At 37.7% G+C, this 20,683-nt stretch overlaps 1 protein-coding gene across 7 annotated transcripts in view; it reads left to right on the top strand.

Moving 5' to 3' along the window:
- Positions 1 to 4,248: 4,248 nt before the first annotated feature.
- LOC121313202 (protein CBFA2T1) overlaps positions 4,249 to 20,683 on the top strand; it is a 43,230-nt gene continuing 26,795 nt past the window's right edge. The window contains exon 1 of one of the 7 annotated variants that reach the window (XM_041245512.1): positions 4,249 to 4,896. Coding sequence is in view for 1 of the 7 variants with exons in the window: in XM_041245511.1 (XP_041101445.1) it covers positions 4,933 to 4,963 (31 nt within the window). In the remaining 6 variants the exon portion in view is untranslated. Of the gene's footprint in view, positions 4,964 to 7,231; positions 7,426 to 8,104; positions 8,216 to 16,756; positions 17,008 to 20,683 lie in introns of those variants that run through there. The other 6 variants (XM_041245511.1, XM_041245508.1, XM_041245509.1 and 3 more) reach the window with 6 other exon arrangements.

The following is a 20,683-nucleotide window of genomic DNA, read 5'->3' as shown; positions in this document are numbered from 1 at the left end:
TAAATCAAAAGAATCCTGCTTTTTTAAAGTTTCCTTTTCCCTACAACACAAATGTATTTAATGAGTGCCGATGTTATTGCTGTGCTGAATATAACTGATTAGTATTATATTTTGGATACTACACATTTGTTCTGATTGTACAAAGAAATAATCTAAACAATGACTGTCATAATGCCAGCATATTTTAATAATTATTACCTTACACCTAATGACTGTGAATCTTTAGGTACCGTATTTTACAACTATCATTTATTCACAAGCTCCTTCACTGCAGTGGTTCATTCTTTAGTGGCCTTAGTCAGCCAGTTGACTGACATCTGTGAGGTGTTGTTAAATGGTGGCGCGCCACTGAAGAGAGCACTGTTGTAAAATATGCACAAGGACAGAGTAAAAAATTAGCAACAGGAAAAAAGAGTAAATAAGTAACAGTAAATTGTACAGGCAGTTGCATTTCATAAGTTGCTGATACAGTTGTGTGTACTAAACAAATGCTCTTAAACTTTGAAGATTGTAAAATGTAAGTGTTGCATGTGAATAATATATTTATTTTAATGATATTGAAAAACAGTCAAGTTTTTAAGTGGAAACACTGATATCACATTTTGTCCAAAAAAGAACTACAGCAGAAAAAAAAAAAATATAATAACATGTATATGCACAGTAGTGTGTTTTCTTTGTTTTTCTAAAGTGGGTGTATGAAAAACCATAGGAATTTGTTGATGCTCTGGGCAGCTCTTGCGGAAGCAGATACGCAGATCAGTGCAGCCACAGTAACAGGGTTAGATTCATACACACCAGCTTTGCTTCCGTGTTTAATTACCTGAAGGGCAAAACATCCAGACAGAGAGTGTGTGAAAATCTAATATCTCTGGGCACCAGTTTGTTGCTCTGACATCCTGCATGGCCAGCCCTGTCCGACCACAAACGTCAGGGCCTGTTCCTGACAGCAGGCTATCTCTGCCGGGCCTGGGTTCCTTCCATTCAGGAGGCATTGTGTAGAAGAGGGTTTGGTCAGGAATCCGAGGTTCCTGCCGGTCCTGCACTCTTGCTTGCCGATCCCTGCTAAACTGACAGATTTGCCTGTTTTTTTTGTTTTTTTTTCTTGTTAGGGACAGAGCAGATCCTAAAGCAGGCTTCAAATTAGCAGTCGTAACGTGTCCAGCGGTTCCTGCCAGAATTGTTTTTCTTACTCTCGCTATAGTCTGACAGATATGTTTGTTTGTTAGTTCTAATAATAGTATAGGTATTGTTATATGTGTGTGCCTGACCCTGGGAGTCCTGAGAATTGCTGTAGTCCCTGAATACGTAGGCACGAGACAAAGTGATAATCGGTTTTGACCATAAGAAAAACAAAAACAAATGAAACTCAATTGGTTAGTTTGGCACCTTCTACTGTAAGTTTACAAGTGCTGATACACATTGATACAAACATCAGCTGAGCACTGTTTGTATTAATGTATACTGTTCAGTGTTTTGAGATGCTTGCACCAACTGTGCTTCATAAACTAAATAATAATCATAAATATTATTATTATTATTATTATTATTATTATTATTATTATTAGCGAATGAGACTTAATCTCAACGAGTCGCTTTCTTGAACAAACTCTGACGGTGTCATGCAGGTTGGCTACGCGATTTCACACTGCTTTTGATAAGCAGGGTTGACCTGGGTGACAGAAGCAAGTACATAATGCATGTATCGATGCCCCGGAAGCAGCTTTTTATGGATGCTTCCATCCAGGCTTCACTGGATTGAACCGTCAGCCCAAATGTTGATTAGAGCAAATGTTTCTTCATCCCTGCTGCAATCTGGCTCATGGTGTGTCTCAATCAACAAAAATGGCTAAACAGAAATGTTCCGGAAGTGAAACCTTCCTGCAGGCGTGGCTGTTTGTTATTTTGTTGGCTTTTGAACGGCCATTATGCATTTTGTCTCACTCAACCCAGGTCACATTCTGAGGTGGGTCACTGCAACCTGGGTCAACCCAGGTATGTGGTTTCACACTACATGAGATTGTCACTCGGATAGCATTAACCTGGGTTGGGACCTGGGTAGGAGTGCCAGTGTGAAAGGGGCTTTGAGAATTGTGATCAAATACAATTCATAAATATAAAAATGTCTGTCTGTACTTTATGTGAATGAACTAAATCTACCATGTGTGATTTAAAAAAATAAATAAATAAAAATAATTAATTGCTTAATAAAACCTAAACATTTTCAATTGAAAGAGAAATCAGAAACATAAAAGAGAAATGTCACAGAATAACTAGGGCACATTCTCCATGGAGTTTCACTGAAACAGCAGACTTTTTTTGCACTTCTTGGTGGTACAGTAGGGCAGTCCATGTTTCGCTGACTAAATACTGTATGGTACCTGTACACATGCAGAGAAGACTGGTTGCTGATTGACTGTGGCTTACTAGTGCTTGATAGAATAAATCATGATGAACTGAAGATGCCAGAGTACTGTGTACTGTGAGCTCCATCTAGTGAGTGATATAAACCTCTTTATTGTCAAGATAGTGCAGGTGGTGTGCAAATTAGAAAAAAGGCACTATTTCATCAGTGAATTCAGTATGATTGTTTCACATGAGAGTTACAGTATCTCTTATCTTTGGATAGGATATCTTCGGATGTAAATTTGCAGGAGAATTTGCTGGAAAGTAACCATACTTTGTCAGTAAAAATATTTTGGCCACGATTAAAAAGTCAGACAAGGGGCAAACACAGTCTGAGCCAAAACTTCTATTAAACTCAACAGTAGAATTCTGACATGAGATATATAGGATTGGTCGTTCAAATGTAGAATGTGATGTATCATTATTAAACAGTATTTTTGTTGTTTTGGTTTCTGTGTTTCGAAATGCATTAACAAGGAGGTAAGACATTAAAACAAGAGTGACCTAATAGAAGCGCGGGTGTCAGTGTGTGTCTGTGGAAGGGTGTACATGTAATTGTTTACAGACAGTCAATCTCTGACCTCATTAGCATTTATTGTTGTGAGTGTACAAGCAGAAAATATGAAACTGGTATGTCATGAATAGCTCCACAGAACCAAGGAGCCTGCAGTTTTGTGCGGGGTGAGCATTAAGAGAAAGCTTTCAGGCAGCACAGAAGCAGTGCTGCAGGTTTTTGTCTCTGCTGCTGGGAGGCAGGAAAGTTCACTGTAGCATACGCTATCGCCCATGCATTTCAACAAAACCAACTCTTCATCAGTCAGCGAAGGGAGATTGGAGAGTGACAAAGCACTTTATCTCAAACACAATACACCTATTCAGTGAATTAAAACACATTACAGTAAAAGAGAATATTACAATACAGTACAGGAGTGACTGGCTTCAGCAGCGCATAGTACAGGAACTTTACAGAGACAGGCCAATAACTACACAAATTACAAAGGCATAATGCCAAGTACTGAATGAATTTAGGATTCTGCTGGTATGAAAATAACTGTCTTATCTGTGTTCTTGCTACAGCAGAGCCACAACACATTGAAGAAATAGAAATTATGCTACTGGTTTGTGGTTTTTTCTTTTTTTGTATAACTATGTAACTATGTATAGTCAGTGGCTTCTTTTTCTGGACAGTTTGCTTGAACTATAGTAGAAAGCCAAGGAATTATGAATAAACTGTACACAGTTTTAGAATGTAAGCCAAAATGGTTGATAGTTCCAGGGAAACCTGTGATTACATTAAAAAAAAAAAATGTTTTAATTGCCCTATCATTCCCTTAAAATATAATCTAATAAAATAAAATAAAATAAATACAAATTAGTAGTACCGTGTATTTATTGGTGGCTTTACAACAAGTTCCTAAATGTAAAATCCTATACATTTGGGAATTGTTATGTGTTTCAACACAGTAAATTATGCAGAGTCCCTGTTGCCAAATACACAGCATTTTAATCTCTTCAAAGGCTGCACACGTTCATTTATCACATGTTTGCACTGATTTAATTAGCAGTTAAACTCGGTTCTGTAATAAAAGTAAGAAATAGACAGGCCCCCTCCGTTGGTTCCAGAAACAGTAACTCACAGGCCTCTCTCTTTCTCTCGCTCTATCTCTCTCTCTCTCTCACAGATCGCTCATTGGGTGGGTCTTGCTTGCCAGTGGGATGCTTTAGGAAAGCACTAATAGCTTCCAGCTGTGTGGAAAATCAGACCCTTTGGGGTCCGGCATTCACAAAAAAAGAAGTGGAATATTTTAATGTGAATGCACAGCTAATTCGTACATTTTGTTCCCTGTCACTAGGCCATAAAAGATGGTATTTCCAATATGTCAGCCCCAATTGGAGGCCAGTGGTCCGAGAGAGAAAGGGAAACAAGAAAGCGGGGAAATTCGGACATTAGCGAATCCGCCCCTTCAAGCTGGTGCTCTATTGGCAGGAAGACCCACCACGAGAGGGGGAGGTCGTGTTGACCATTCATCAATAGCTCATTGGCTCATCATTGAGTGCCATTCCATTCAGTTTATCAAGTCTTGCACAAAAAAAGAATGGGCCTCCATTCAGCTTTGTTAAAGCCAACTCTAGGAGTAAAATGCGCTATTTGAATCTGTTTTGCCCACGTTTTTTTTTCTTCTTTTTATTACTCTTTCACTCTGTTAATGCAGCCCTGACTTAAATGAGTGCCTTTTATTTGGCTGGTTTGAGTATATCTTGCTATTAATTCCCTATGCATTGAAAAAAGGTTGGCAGGCGGATGGGGGTAGGAGAAGACTGCTTGGTTTGGTGTATTGCTTTCAAATGGAATCAATGAGGTTCCAGCTCTTTTAAATTAACTCACTTAATACCCACTGAGCAGAGTCATGAATTCACATTGTATCACAACAGAGGACTATAAGTAGTGGGGAAAGTTGGAAAGACCCGGAGAAAGGACTTAATTCAGACACTGTAAGTACTCTGCTAGCAAGGGCTTAACCAAAACAAATGCATTTCTCAAACTTTCAGTTTCCTAATGGTAAGTGGTGATTTTTAATCTGTATAATTATAACTTGAAAAGTACAGTACAACTTGTTCAGCTGCTGTGAAAAAACAATTCTTTGTTTTTGTTTTATATTATGTGTGTGTTTTTATACAGAAGATACTGCTGTTGTAATTTGGTGTTTGAATGGTTAAATTTTAGTGTCTGCAAAATACATCAATTAAGATGACAACATTTGCTTTTAAAAAGTATTTGTCAACATTTGTTACTGCAAATTACTAATTTGCATATCAGCTGATATTGTGAAGTTGATACAGCATTCAGGATTAGTTGTTTTCCCCCCTTTGTATTAAACAAAATGGTATAATCCATTTAAAAATGGGCTAAACAAGACATACATACATATATATAGTTATATATAACTCTTCAAAGAAAGATATTTAGCGGTTGAATGTTTTGTTAAATAGTAAAAGGATAGGAAGCTCCCGAAGATGCAGCTGGCTACCACTGCTGCCTGTGAAACTGCTGGTCGACTCACATGCAGAGGCATTCTGTCAGCTCCTTCCCCAGGCAGACTTGTACTGTAGTTGAGAATCTCCAGGGAACAGAGCTTTGTTGACATGGATCAGTTTAAAGCAGCAATTACTACAGCCAAATGACACCTTGAAAAGCTTCATACATTTGTAACTGTTTGGCCTGTGAAATACATAATTATGCATTTTTAAATGAGGTTTTCACTTCTGTGCACACTGCCTTCTTAAAGTAGCAGCACATACAATATATAACACACAAGAGGAGGTTGTTTGCAGATTGTATTTCCATTCATCATTCAGTAAGCGTATGTTGTTCTCTTTATGTGTAGGTCTGTAATATTTAAACTTATACTACTGTATATACATTTATTTGTTCTTTAATTTACGACAGTTTTATCTTATTGTCCGATCTATGAAAAAATACAATCTGTAAAAGTTTAATTGTGAAAATGCATACATTTTGAAATTACCAATTTTAGTGGTAATTGTACTGACCAGCTGGTGTGTGGGTAGATAAAGTAAATGGTGCAATTGCTTGTTACAAACAGTTTTTGTGGACCACTTATATGTTTTGTAGGTTTTATAAGACCAAAAATGTGAGACCCACTTCTACTGACTGAATTGGTTTACTCAGAAAGAGTGTGATTGCTGCTGTTTTTCAGAAGATAGAGCACACTCATTGCTATTCCAGGCATTTTACAGATCTTCTGACAACAGTGGCATTTTAAGAGCTTCGTTGCATTAGGTGAGGCTCGCAGGCTGCATCACAGCTGAAGTATTTACTAACTGACATTATTTGTCAAGGAGCCACAGGCCCTTCCGTCAGTCAAAAGAGGGCACATTCTTAGAGAAAAAAAGAAAATGGCCAGCTATTCCTGTGTTCCCCACATGGGTTTCATCAGAGGTTTAAGGTGGCAACCAGGAGAAATGCATTCAAGCTGACAGGGGCTGAAAATTCAGACATATGTTAATCAGATGCAGTGAAGACAGCAAGAGAAGAAATGCGACTAGGGGTTGGGGGTAGGGAAAGGGGGTGGGGGGTCTACTGTATTTGAGAGGCTACAAGAGCTAAACTAGAAGATTTAAGATTTGAGCCACCAGAATTGTTTTAAAAGGTCTGAATTGTACTTTGGTCCTTATTTTGGGTGAACAGGCCATAGAGCTAAATAATTACTAAGAAAACAATATTCTCAACTGGCATGGAATGTTTATTTTTAAGCTGACTTCCAAGAAATAGTAATTCAATAGGCAGATTATCTTTGGTTTTCTTATTTGAATTAAAATGTAAAAATGTTGTTTTTTTTTTAAGTCCAGACCCATAAAATGTCAAATATATATTTTTTAATGTTGAGCCATTGGTAAAACATGTTCACATATGGACAAATGATAAATAGTAAGCCAACAGTTAGCATCTGCATTCAATACTGTAAATTTATAGTAGCTTAAACATATGTTGCAGCAAAAGTTCAAATGGGAAATAGATGAGGAGCACATCTTAAAGGGGACTGTATACAAAGGTGGAATGTTTTAAGAAATGCTTGTATGATCTGCATTCCTCTCCCTCTCCCCCTCTTCCACTCTCCCCTTGCACAATGCCACAGAATGTATGGTTACAGCTAGTCAGCTGAGAGGGGGGTTCGAGCTGAGATAATTTGCGCTTGCATCCCTGTCATTGTTCTGCCTGAAGAGACAGGGGTTCTGTTCAAGGCCACATGTGCTCCTGTCATCGTTCACATTTCTGCTCCAAGTGCAATACGGAATGTCAGCTCTCCATCTGTCTTTGCCTAGCAAAAACGCACAAGGCCTGCTTCCTGCCTCCAGCTAGGCTTGATGGCTCCTCATGTCTTCAGCGCTTATTTCAAAGTACTGGGCAGAAAGCTTGGGATCGGCTTGCCTTGAGACTAACACAGAGAAAGAGAGAGAGGGGTCTTGTTGTGAGGCACAGATCTCGTTACAGGGCGCCAGGTGAGTCCAAGATTTACCCTTGCAAAGGGCTGTTCTCTGCTGCTGTTTGCCTCAGCTGTTTTAAACCTGCTGACTGCGCTAACTTAAAAGGTCTATGAAGTAAAGTGTTTAGTGGTTCTGCAGAAATCATTTCTGCATATACAGCAAGTGTGACAAATTGTTTCAAGTCGACTGTAATAGTTTACCATATGTTTTGCCGAACTACTGCATAATTCATGGTTTGTAATTATATTTTATAATTAAGTTAAGCCATGGTAATTATACTTCATTTGTCTGCATGTCCATTAACAGCAGTGACTTTATAGTACAGTACCAGGGTTGAAGTAAAATGATCCTTTGCCATTCCATTATAGCAATAGTGATAATTATAATAAAAAATGACATCAGTAGTGGCCTGTGCACTGTGCCTCCTTAATCACCAGATATGACCCTGTTCAAATGAGCAGACATGAAAGTATAGCCATGTTCTGAGGTTGGGGTCTTATTGGAACTTGGCTAAATCCTTCCATCCTGAGGAAGCAGTGCAAACAAGAACTCTGCTGCTACGTTGTGTTAGCAGCCTGCTCTGGCTGCTGGATTGTGTTGGCAGTTTATGTGAGGATTGACCGTGGTCATGTGGCTGATGCAAACCCAGTCTCTAGATAACAGGCAGGAAGAATGCTTGCAGCTGGCTGCTGATGTTGATTAGTGGGGGAGGACAGGCTGAAGAGACTGCAGAGTCCGTACACCTCGCAGATGGTGTTTTGAAACAGTATCTGCTGGTTTCACTTGCTGCTCCTCTTGCGCGTAGGTACTACTGCCAGTTGTTTTTCTTTGAGGGTGGGGGTGTTGTGAATAACATGTGGGTCGCACTCCACCAATACTGTCGTTATTCATCCTTGGGTGCTTTTGTGACAGGCTTTTTGGCCAAAACAAGGATGCGAAAAGGATTAAGGAAAAGGCTACAGATGAGCAAATCATGTACATAAAATATCAACGCAGGGGTTGAAAAAGTTCAAAGTGACTCTTTTGGGCACAGAATGTTTTACACATGCCATAAGGGTCTATGGTCACTGAGGATTATATTAGGGGGGCTAGGGATCATAACAGAAAGTGCTATTAAGGTAAAGTGTCTCTTGGTTTTAGAAACGTAATAAAGTGCTTGGTTTTAATAAGTATGTGGAGTAGGTGTTGTGCTGCTTTCTGGTTTAATGTTGTGCTGTGTTGTAATTAAGTTGTCTGCAAAGCTGTTTGAGAAGGAACTGTTATGCTTACTTTTTTTGTCAGGCTTTTTTTTTTTTTTTTTTTTAATCTTCCAAAAAGAGTTTCCTATAGAAAGGGTTTGCAGTTGTTGTGCTGACTATATCCAGAGAGACTTCAAATAGATGTTTCTTACAATTTTAAGCTTACATGTTTTCAGACTTTTTCATTATTGTTAATGTAATTTGCTATGAATGATATACAATAAGAACAATGCAAAGTTGTTTTGTGTGCGTGTGTGTGTGCGCATGGGTGCATATGTGTGTGTGTGTGTGTTTTTGGGTCTGTTTTTAAGTATTTCTGATGCAATTTACATGTGGATGATTATCCCAAAAATGTGCAGAAAAATGATCCTTTGAAATAGTAAATACTGCTGTAAAGGATCAAGCATGCTATCTGCTATCAGTGTTCAGTGTTAAAAGCCCTTGCACTGTAGTATTGAGAATGCACCTAACAGCTGTGACCATGAGCATGTGTCAGCTTGGAGATACTTGAGCAGATCTGACACTTGGCTATTTCTGATACCCATCAGCACTTATTTTTCTTTTTTCTTTTTTTTTTTTTTTTTTTTACTATCCTTTAGGACGAACTGCCTGACAATCTATTCAACCCTTATACTGTTCAAAAGGAAAATTTGGTCATCCGTAGTTCGATTTTGACCAGCTAAGTTAACGCTGTAATTATTATTATTATTATTATTATTATTATTATTATTATTATTATTTTACAGTTTTGGTTTTCTACCACAGTGAGATTTTGGTTAGCAGGTGCTTGAGAAAGATCTCTCCCTGTCTTCCTGGTTTGATTACTGGCTGTGTATATTTAAAAAGAAGCTTATTTCTTAAACCACTGAGAGCATTACACAGAGAGTGTTCATTTTCAATTGAAACCTCAAATGTTTGCTTATTTTCTACAAACCCACAGCAAATAATGGAATCCTCCTTCCTTAGAAAGAAAAATTGCATGATGTCAGACTGAGGTTTTTTTTTGCCATAACCACAGAATTGCTGTGTTTCTGTTTGTGTGTGTGAACTCTGTACACACAGTCACGTATGAATTTACAAGCATATACCATTTAATGACACAATTCATTAAACTTTTTTTTTTTTTTTTTTATTCTCAGTATTGTCATTGTTTCTAAGATATTAGGCAATTAAAGTTTCCTTATTCTGTATAATTACAATGGTTTCCTCAGTTCATAAATTTTAGATATAACAGTATAGTTCTGTCAATGAAATACAGTGCTACCCCATTATAAAGTGACCCGTTATAGTGTGGAGTTGGTTATAAAACAGTAAGGTCATGGCTCCCATTTCCCCCACAATGCAACTTGACTCGCAAATGTTGGGTGGACGTTCCAGATATGCAGTACGAAGCATGGCAGACAGCAAAAAGCGAAAATCTTTCTTTTAAAATAAAACGCGATGCAGTGGATGGAGTAGAAAAAGGTGAAACTCAAGCAGCAGTTTCTAAAGATATAAATGTTGCAGAATCTACACTGTGTGGCTGGCTAAAAGACGAAGAAAAACTAAGAGGTTTTCTTGATAAGATTGACTCCAAAGAGGGCTGCTCTAGGAAAAAAAATGTGCTGAAGAGTGAGCCAAGCTGCTGTGTGAATGCGCTGCTGTGAGAGTGCAAGACTGTTTGTTGTTTTTGGTGTGGGCCAGGAATAATCTTCCCAATAAACCATGGATTCATGTACCTGAAAATTGTGTGTGTCTACTTCCTTCATTTTCCACCGCATGCTACAATACTAATTTGGCTTGTGGGCATTGCAAATCATTTTGGGAACAGAAATGCCAATAGTCATTATAAGCCGAAATACAAATAACGCGGTGTCCCAATTATGGACCCAGAGAATCACATTATAATGTGGTAGCACTGTAGTAGCATAATGGGCAAAGTGAAATAATACATTTTACTTCAAAAATGAATTGTACATAATTATAAACTAGAAGTAATGCAGTGTGCAGATGGGGTTAGGGTTAGTGATGCAGTGTGCAGATGCCATCTTGTAAAAGTGTTCCTATAATTGCCTCTGGCAGTACTAGGGACTGTTCCATTGAAAGAGCTATTAGTGACCATGGCCACTGCCAGACACACAATGACACTGTTCTTATTGCATTAGGTCAGACCACCCCTTCCAAAAACTTCTGCGTGCCAGATGTGATTGCAAACCCTTTTTTTTTCAGGTTTTAGAAAAAAAAAAAGATTTGTTTTCAGAATCTGATTCTACTTAGTACATCCCCATCCTGAAGCACATTTCATAAATTGTCTACATATTTTTCTTAGTAGGGAACTTAACTGGCTATAATTTTTAACATATGGCCTCTGTCATGAGATATTTTCAAAACACTTGCAGACAGGGTCCCAGGAGAAATAAACCGTCACCCTGCCGCCAGGCTGTTTTTCTTTCTTTCTTTCTTTCTTTCTTTCTTTCTTTCTTTCTTTCTTTCTTTCTTTCTTTCTTTCCATCATATCTGTGTTTTCCATTTAGCAGGGTAATATGTTATTATTAGCTCACATTTTGGTGTAGTAAAATAGCATTTCACTGATGTAAAACATGAACCTCTTCATTATCTGTTGAAAATTGATTTGGCATTTACAGCCGTGGTGTACTTGACTCCTTTTACCATCGGTGCTCATATGTGGGTGATTGTTGCAGGAGAGAGAAATGAAATTGCCACTGACATAGAGTGGTTAATGTTTTAGATAGCAGACTGCAATTTGCAGTTTTAATGCATGTGTCAAATCTGAGGAAAGTACCTCTAATCACATATAAGGGTGGAAGAAGGGAAAGGGGGGGAACGCAAGCGTGAATTAAATTACAAAGAACATACTGGCTTAATTGCAGTGTTTTCACTGGACAATTTCCCAGCCTTTTTGGCTAGTACCGGACTATATCTCTACACAAACTGGGAGGCCTATTGATGTCACGCTGTGTGTCCAGGCACATCATCTGTTGTTCAAGAGCCTTTTTTGCTACAGTACGGCATCTTAAAGTGCTGTGCATTACGCAGAAGGCTACATATGGTACTACAGTAGATGATAAAGGGGGGGAAATCCAGTGTCCCAGTTCTCATAATGGTTTGACACTTCTGTCAAGGAACACGATGGAGGGAAAAAATGTTTATTTTTATTCAGTAAATTTCGCATTCTCGTTATCTTTGGAGAAACCCATTTCTGCCTAGTAGTAGAAATACTATTTCTCAAATGGCTTTAGGGAAGTTGTTTTCACAACACATATACAGTGAATACATAAGAGGTGCTACATTGTCAGATGTTTAAATTTAGAAACATCTGAATGACTTGTGTAAAATGACAGTATATGGTTTGTATGTTTATTAGCTCTGCAATTATCTGATTTATATAGTAAGTTGTTTATGAAGGGGTTTATATCAAAAGATGGCTGAAATGGGTTCTCTCCAATAAAGAAAGAAAAATTGTTTTTGTATGTACTACAAGAGACGAATACCATTTTACTGGGCTCAAGCTAGAACATGAAATTCAAACTTGAAATTAAAAAAAATTGTTTAGTGGAAGATATACTGTAGTAGTCAGAAAATGTATTTTTTAAGGTAAGAAAAAGAATGCAGGCTCTTTAAATATTAAACTGCGCAGGTTGTTCGTTGCCGCATCTGGTAACCCTTGAGTGATCATAGTCTGCCGCAGTCCCATAGCCCTCACCTGATTTGATAGGATGGAATGAAATGACTCTTCGCACCACCTGGCACAGATGAGGCAGCCCTGGAGGAGCTGTGCTTGGGGAGCAGACAGGGAACAGAGTGCTGAGAAATGTGGAAGTCCCAGGGGAAGACGACAAGGATTGGAGTTAGGAAGAAAATACGTAAAAAAAAAAAAAAAAAAAACACAGAGCAGGGACAATAATACATCTTCCTGACACGCTGAGGTTTGATGGGACATGTACTGCCTACTGTTCCATCTGGTGCTTATGATTGCATGGCATATTAGAGTGCCGCAAGTTCATAACATATTCAGGGTGAGAAAGCGTTGCTTGCATACCAATTGAGCTGCCCCATCTCTCTGAACTGCTTCACAATTTTAATGATGTGCCTTCTCTCTCTCTCTCTCTCTCTCTCTCTCTCTCTCTCTCTCTCTCTCTCTCTCTCTCTCTCTCTCTCTCTCTCTCTCTCATTGTTTCAATGTTTTTTCATTTTGTATTTATTTTTATTTATATATTTATTTATTTTTGGGGGTGGGGGTGTCCATTCTAAGCTACAAACTGTTGTTCCACAACAAGGCCACTGGCATCATGCTGAAGATGTCATAATTAGCTACCTTGGCACAAACCCCTGTCTAGAAGAAATGTTAACCAGGTTTGTTTTTTAGACATCATTGAAATGCGTGCAAACTTTTCAAGTGTTGCCTTTTTTGTGGACTATATCATTCCGTCCTGTTCTGATAGCATGGAGAAATGCATCATAGATATACAATAAAATACACACAAACTAATAATAATAATAATAATAATAATAATAATAATAATAATAATAATAAATAACAACAACAAACTCTTTATGATATGTGCATTCACAAAGCAATTGCAGAATGGATGGTATTTTTGATGGAATACCATAGCTGTGATTGAATAGCACCCACATTCTAGAAATGCAGGGCTACCATATTTGGTTGTTTTTTTTTTCTTATTTATTTTATATTTTTTTACATACATATTTTTATTATTTTTTTTAAATGCAAATGTTAAATGACATCTAGGCTTTCCAGTGCATAGTTTTGAATCATGGAACTAATCTCAAATCTCTACTCTAATTACAAAGCTATAAAACAGCAGGATGCAGGGGATTGGAGGCCCAATAGCAGACATGTTGCAGACATATTGCTTACACAGCTCGAATGCTTAGAGTAGGGTTTTGTGGATGGGCAGTATAGGTGTAGTGAAAGAGACCAAACCAAGGGATTCAGACAACCCCACCCTCGCCCCCTCTTAAAAAAGGAACAAATACATTAGGTGTCGATCAGGCTGAAGATAACATTTTGGATAGTGTTTCCTTCTTTTTGTTTCTGTAGATTAATTAAAATATTGTCATCAGTGTTGGAGTTGCTAATGTTTATTCATTTGCTGCAGCACAGCTCACTGCTTGCTAACTTGTTTTTTTTTTTAAAGCAGAAGTAATGTTAAGGCACAGGAATGTGTAGGAGGCAGCGTGGGTACATCAAGGCTCTTTTTAGTTGATGATTATAAGATTCCTGAAATGCCTTGCCATGCCCTGCTATTCTCTATGTAATATCCAAGAACACTCGACTTCTGGCAGAGTAGCGTACTGGTAATTGCTTCCTCTTGCTAAAACTATTTGGTTTTAAGATTATTATTTTCACCCACTATCATAAAATTAGGATGTATGACTGTGCTTGGACTAGTTCAGTTACTATATGGACATTTAATGGGTTTATTAACTGCCCTTTAAAAGTCTCTGTAATACAGCTTGTGAACCTTAGTGTCATGTATGAAGATACCAGCTGAATAATAACAGAAGGACTGGTACTGGAAGAAGTGTGTCTTCTGGTTCCATCACATAAGCATACATTGCTGTGACTCTAACAAGTTGATCTGTAACCTTGCTGTAAATAATGAAAAGCATTTTGAGCATATGAAGTTAAACTCTTTTGTGCACTCTCCTACTTAAATAGGCAGCTGAAAGCCCAGTTAATGGTATGTCTAAATTGCTTATGCGTGCCTCCTAACATTAAAAAAAAAAAAAAAAAAAAAAAAACACGTCTGGATGGAACGTTGAAAGCACTCTGTGATATAGCAGTAAATTACCTTACCATTTCAATAGCTATCTTAATGTTATCAATAAAATATTTATGCTTCGGTTCCACACATCATTCATATTCAGCACATTTCTCTAGCCTTTGACAAAGGTGAAAGAGCATTGCTTGTAGAACAGAAAGCAAATTAATCTAAAATGTAAAGAGACAAGCCAGTCCATTAATTTTCATGTTAATAATGTGTTGTTTTTCTTTATCTTTTTTACAGAGGAATGTAATTGCATTACTGATATGTCTAAAGAACGCCAAGCCACCCAATTTGGGGGCTTTCTCATTAGTGTCAAAATGTTCCACAAGCCATTTAATACACAGACTTAAAATGCTGTTTAATATTCATACTGCAGTACAATTACGTGCTTACTCAGGTGTTCTGACTACCACTGCTCAATGCATCAGGGATCTAAGAATTTTATTTTTGTTCTAGCTCTGCTTCTGTTCTGAAAAGGATGCTAGGGGCTCAGGGAAGATGCTTGTTTTTTAACACTGCAATTTTATGAGGCATGACAGTTTTCCAGCCAAAAAGCCTTGAATATTTTACATTTAATCAAGCTTGCTTGTACCACTATTGCCAACTGGATTTTCTCTATAGTGAATGTATGGTAAAGCCAGCATTCACTGATTTAATCAAAAACAAATGACCAATATTTCACATTTCAGTATTTCCCATCGCCATACAGAAATTACTTTAAGGTAACTTTTAAGTTATGTTATTGTAATTTTAAAATTGCTAGTGTTAAGTAATCACATAAACAATTATGGGGGGGGGGGGGGGATGGGGCTCTTACCCCCTTGGAATCTGAATTTACAAAAAAACAAAACTTCTACAGTGTTTTTCAGGAAAATTAATAGACTAAGAATCTTTAGATGTTTGTTGCATTTTTGTAATATATGTTCAGTTAAGTTTTTTTTTTTCTTAAAAAAATTAACAAATAAAGGCAGACTACCTCTAGTTTTCTCCAAGAGGCATCTTCCCTCTCTTGCGTGTCGAGATGAGTTACACACATTAGGGCTTTTGGCTTTCAGTGTTTTCTTCCGAGTTTTTACCTCTCCTTTACTATATTAATTTCACAATTAACAGTTTCTCTGTTTTAATTCAGAAACAAAAACACATTAAACATTGCTCAGAGTCATTTTAAAAGGGAAGTTACAGTTAAACATGACGAAAACATGGATAGTGGCGAGTAAGAAGAATATTATGTTAATTTAAGGTAGGGCTAAGGAAAGGTCACTTGTGCGTGACGAATCATTACCATTTTGTTAATTTGCACACGTTCTGCGTTGTGTTTTGTATCATTTACGGCAGTTCTGACAGTGCAAGTGAAGAAGATGCCAGCGCCCAGAGTGAAAGGAAAGTTTGCTTCCAAATGTTTTTTAAACCTCATTGCATTTAGAATAATGTCCACGATCACAGATGTGCCAGCAGAGAAAGTGATCACAACAAGCGATCATATGCCATATATGCAAAAAAAGATCACAGATGTGCCAGCAGAGAAAGTGATCACAACAAGCGATCATATGCCATATATGCAAAAAAAAGACGCACTGAAAAAACTACAGCAAGCAGTTCTCAGAAATCCTGCTGTGATGTCAGATGAAATGTGCTGCCTGTAAGTGTAAAAAGTGGTCGAAAGATTAGGGACAGAATGGGCTAACACTGCTTAAAACACACAGTAACTATGAGGCACACATATGTAGAGAACATTTCTGAATACCTAAATGATATCTTGTAGGAAATCCGTGTGCTGACTGACCCTTACTCACAAGTGCTTTTTACTGCATATAATTCATTATATAAATATTTTGTCAGAAGACATACATTTGTTTTTTTAGATGTAATAATAGATGTAATAGCTATGAAATTAAAAGCTCACCATATTACTTTTTTTTTTCTCTATGCCATAGAAGGCTAAACAAAGCAGATGAATTTATTTATTTATTTATTTATTTTAAGTTTTTTTTTTCTAGGGTTTTTATGCAAAAACCAACGAGGTATGTATTTGCTAAAGTTGACAAAACAAAATTCAATGTACAGTCATCTTTTTCAGACAAAAATAAATGGCTAGGAACAAATATGTAAATAGATATTGGTCTTTGTTAAAATGCATTACCCTGAAATATTATTACCTTTTACCTTTTTGGTCTCAAAATGCTTAGAAAATGACTCAATCTTAATTCATTGTTAGTAATTTATTTTACACACCTTAAATAATAAATAGTGAGGAAAAAAAAAAGAATCCATTAGTTATTTTTAAACCCCTTCATTAGCTCTACCTTAACTCTCTCAGTGGTACGCAGTAGTACAGAGGAGTCATCTTTTCAGATGACAATATAATATTTTTGAAAGCTATAGGAAAGCACACTAAGCTGATCAAAAGGATAAAAGCTGGCTGTCCAGAGATTCTTGGGCAGGACCTTTTTTTCTGGCTGGAAATAACTTGTGCGTTCAGTGTGCAGACAACAGGGAGAGAAAGGCAGCGCGACGTTAAAGAACTCACACATTGAGACAACGAGGAGCTCAAAGAAACCCGACCAGTAAGGTACCTTATTACTAATTACATGAAATAATGTTACTCTGTATTTCTTGACGTCCGTTAGTCTGAATTTGATAATCTGAGTCAATATGGAGGTTAGGGTTACCATTGTTCATTGTCATTTGGGTATGAGCTACTCTCTCAAAATTATAATTTTTTTTGTAATTTACTCCTTTGCAGGATACGACATTTCCAGTGCATTAGCGTACAATCAGTAATTTACCTTGCTTTACCATGATTGCTATATTCTTTGTTGTGCTATACTTTTCTATGATTTTACCATGGTAAACTGCAGTATATTTGTTTCATGGTTAAATGACAACATGATTTGTCCATGCTGGCCAAAACCATGAATTCAGAAAATAGAAAATAAATAAATACAAATAAAAACTTTAAGGCTTTTGCAAAAAGTTGTTTTCTTCTGCAATTTAGTTCCATGTTGAGAAAGAAAGACACTCAGGTTTCTCCCATGAAAAAGCAGAGAGAGAGATTAAAAAAACAAACAGATGTAATGGAAAACAAATGGCAGCGATCACTGCATACTTGAGCCACATTTTCTAAATGTACTTCAGATCCTCCATTTTATTTATTTTTTTGGTGTGTATATGGATTAAAAGTAGCATATTATTCCAGCATCTATCTTCATTATGACCTGATTTTAGAAAGCACAGCTGAATGAGTTGCAGATGGTCCTGGTTTGCTTCATTCTGAGGACCTTGTGGTAAGGTAGTGCGGTCAAGTCTTGGTCAATGTCAGGAAACCAGACACAGACTTGAAAACTGTAGTTTGATGTGGACAAAATAAACACAGTAACAACAAAAAAAAAAAAAGGTTTAAGCAAAACATTTAAATACTTCAAAAACAGCTTCAGCTATCTCAATGTATCCTTACTCACTACTGTTCAGACTGGGTAATTGTCTTCACTGAACCACCTCTCTCTCTCTCTCTTGCTCTCTCTCAACAAAATACATTTGTCTTTTATATAGGGGGTGGTCCACAATCACGCAATCACTTGCTGACCACATGTACACGTCTCTAATGACACAATTAAACATTTATACTACAAGTAAACACAATTACTAGTGAACATACAGATAATACAGTTGTGGATGTAGCTGATGGAATTGTACACATCTGTATGGAAGTATATGGCAAGGAATGAAAACAAGTACCAGTACGAAACAGGTTTACACAGTAAATCACCGAAATAAACCCTATTTACAAGTGACTGGTCTTCACTCCATCACAGACCGCTGCGATTGTCCCACTTCAGATCTGGACCAGGTTGGGATATTTACCAAGCTCTCTGGAGCGTTTTCTCTTCTAGGCTGTCCAATAAAGCCTGTTCTTGCTGTGCAGAAAAGGACTTACAAAAGACTGAGTACTTCGTCTTCAGTGTTGCAACTCTTGATTTATATATTTCGGGAAAGCCAGGTGACAACCAATAGTAACAACTTGGGAATTAAATCACAGTTGGGTCTTCTAATTGCAGTATGATGGAAGCCTGCAAAAAGACTGCTTGTGATTACTACATGACGTTATTTCCGAGAGGGGGATTCAGTAGGGTATGAGGTTAAAGTGTGTCATTTATTAGGTTTTGAGATGAAAGAAAACTTGTAATTTTCACCAGTGATTTTATTGTGGTACTTGTGAACTGAGTTTTGGGAGTCTGATCCAGTCCTACAGTACATCATAAAACCACCATCATAACTAATTCAAACTGGTACCTGTTTGTCTGATTCCCACAAAGTGTGCTGGATATTGCAGCCCTCGTGCTTAAATATGGATGCTGTATTGTTGTTCAAAGGGAACTGGAGAATTTGGTCTTTCAAAAAAGAATCCCTGCATTTAGTTAATATTTTACCAGTTATATATAGATATAGTCATTCTGTCTACAGCTGGCTGATTTCAAAATGTACAGCAGCCCTGTCTAAAATGAAAAATTTGATTTGGATGTAAACAAAAGAAGAAATAGCTGGTGGCTGTTCTGCGGACCCGATCAGAAAAGAATTGGAGGATACGGAAAGGACTGGAACAGATTGTTGTCTGTCGGAGTCCCTGTCAGCCTTTTCACATGTGTTTTGGATCTGGTGTGGAGCCTACTCTCTGTAACAGTTCAACGTGAGTGTTAGCAGAATGGGAACCAGATGGACCAGACATTCCCGCTCTTTATCTCTTCCCCTAGTCCTGACAAGACCCCCTCCCTGGCATATCAGAGACGCTTTCCTGTATTTGGGAAGGGCCCTATGCTGGCTGCATCTCAGTGTAATGAGTTCAGCCATGTCATGCAGTGCTGGAGGCTCCCTGTCTGATGTGCTCAAGAGAGTAAGAGGCAGTGGGGATGAAAAGGGTGGGGCAATCCTACTGAGGAATGCAGGCAAGGCTTTTGAGGAAATAACATGGGCACATACCGTAGGGTTAACTATTGCTATAGGTGTAAGTACAGGCTTATGCATTGCAAGTGCTCTATATTCATAAAGAAAAGTGTCTAGGCAGCATATCCCTTTATTTATGTTGTGCCCACATGGCAATGGCTCTGTTTGTGCTATTCAAAAGGGTTAGCCAGTGCTCAGCATTTTAAAAGGTTAATACCTTTATATAAAAGCACACCCTTAACCTGTTTCAAGTGATTGTATACTGAACAAAGTACCTTTTACCGTACCAACACAGTTTGTCACTCGTTTTTTGTCCCAGTCTACAGCATACCTCATGTTGCTGAATTAGTTTTGCATCCTGTGTACATCCAGTTTGGGACTGAGGATGAGGATTTAATGCTGTAAGGTGGCAAGCTGTTCACATGGGATGCAAATCCAATTCAGGGGGTCAGGGGGCCAGACCGCCAGTTCATTTGTTATCGTATTTATTTTTGTAAAGTGTATTTTGCCCTTTTTTCTTATCTGATACAGCATATAATAGGGGGGGGTTGTAATTTTTTTATATAATGCTGTACTTGGCTGCCGACATTATTCAGTACACTGAACTGCTGTACTGACATGCCGTGTATTCACGCTTATGCTGCAGATTTGTACAGCAGGTTGGGGCCATTTGGAGAGTTGCACAACTATGAGAACTATTTGTAAAACTGGTGCCAGGTGCCTGGAACTTGTACTGCTGTTTGTTTGGCTACAGCTTGTGAGTCGTTCCCCCACTACTGAAGATAATGTTTGTTTGTATAGAAGAAACACCCTTCCCTGGGACAAAATTGGGAATCTTTCTACGTTCAAGCAAACAATGGTGTCTGATAGTGATTGTGGTCATTAGTGATAGTGTTGGTAAAAAACAGATCCCTGCACTGAGGGAAAGAAAGATTTACTGATTATACAAGATGTGTTTTTATGTGAGTTAAATTGTTGCTGTACTGAGCCTAAATATACCATTAACTCTTTCAGCTCTGCAGACCTGTATACATGTCTGGGATAAATAACCACACTTAAAACTTTAAATGCTAATTTTGTGTAACGACAAATATATTAATGTACTGTATTTATCCATTTCTGTATATGACACTGAAATTAGTTACCCTAGGGTTGTCTTTCTGGTTGACATTTTTTCTCTTTTTTTAATTTTTTGATTCTGAAAGGCTATATGTCATTACCAGATATTTTACTCTGTTGGTAAATTATTAAGCAGCGGGCAGCAGGTGTTTCAGCACAGAATAGTTGTCAGCTAATGCAGCC

Source organism: Polyodon spathula, chromosome 3, assembly GCF_017654505.1.
Source record: "Polyodon spathula isolate WHYD16114869_AA chromosome 3, ASM1765450v1, whole genome shotgun sequence".
In the NCBI taxonomy this organism is placed as follows: domain Eukaryota; kingdom Metazoa; phylum Chordata; class Actinopteri; order Acipenseriformes; family Polyodontidae; genus Polyodon; species Polyodon spathula.
This window is presented reverse-complemented; position numbering and strand designations above follow the sequence as displayed.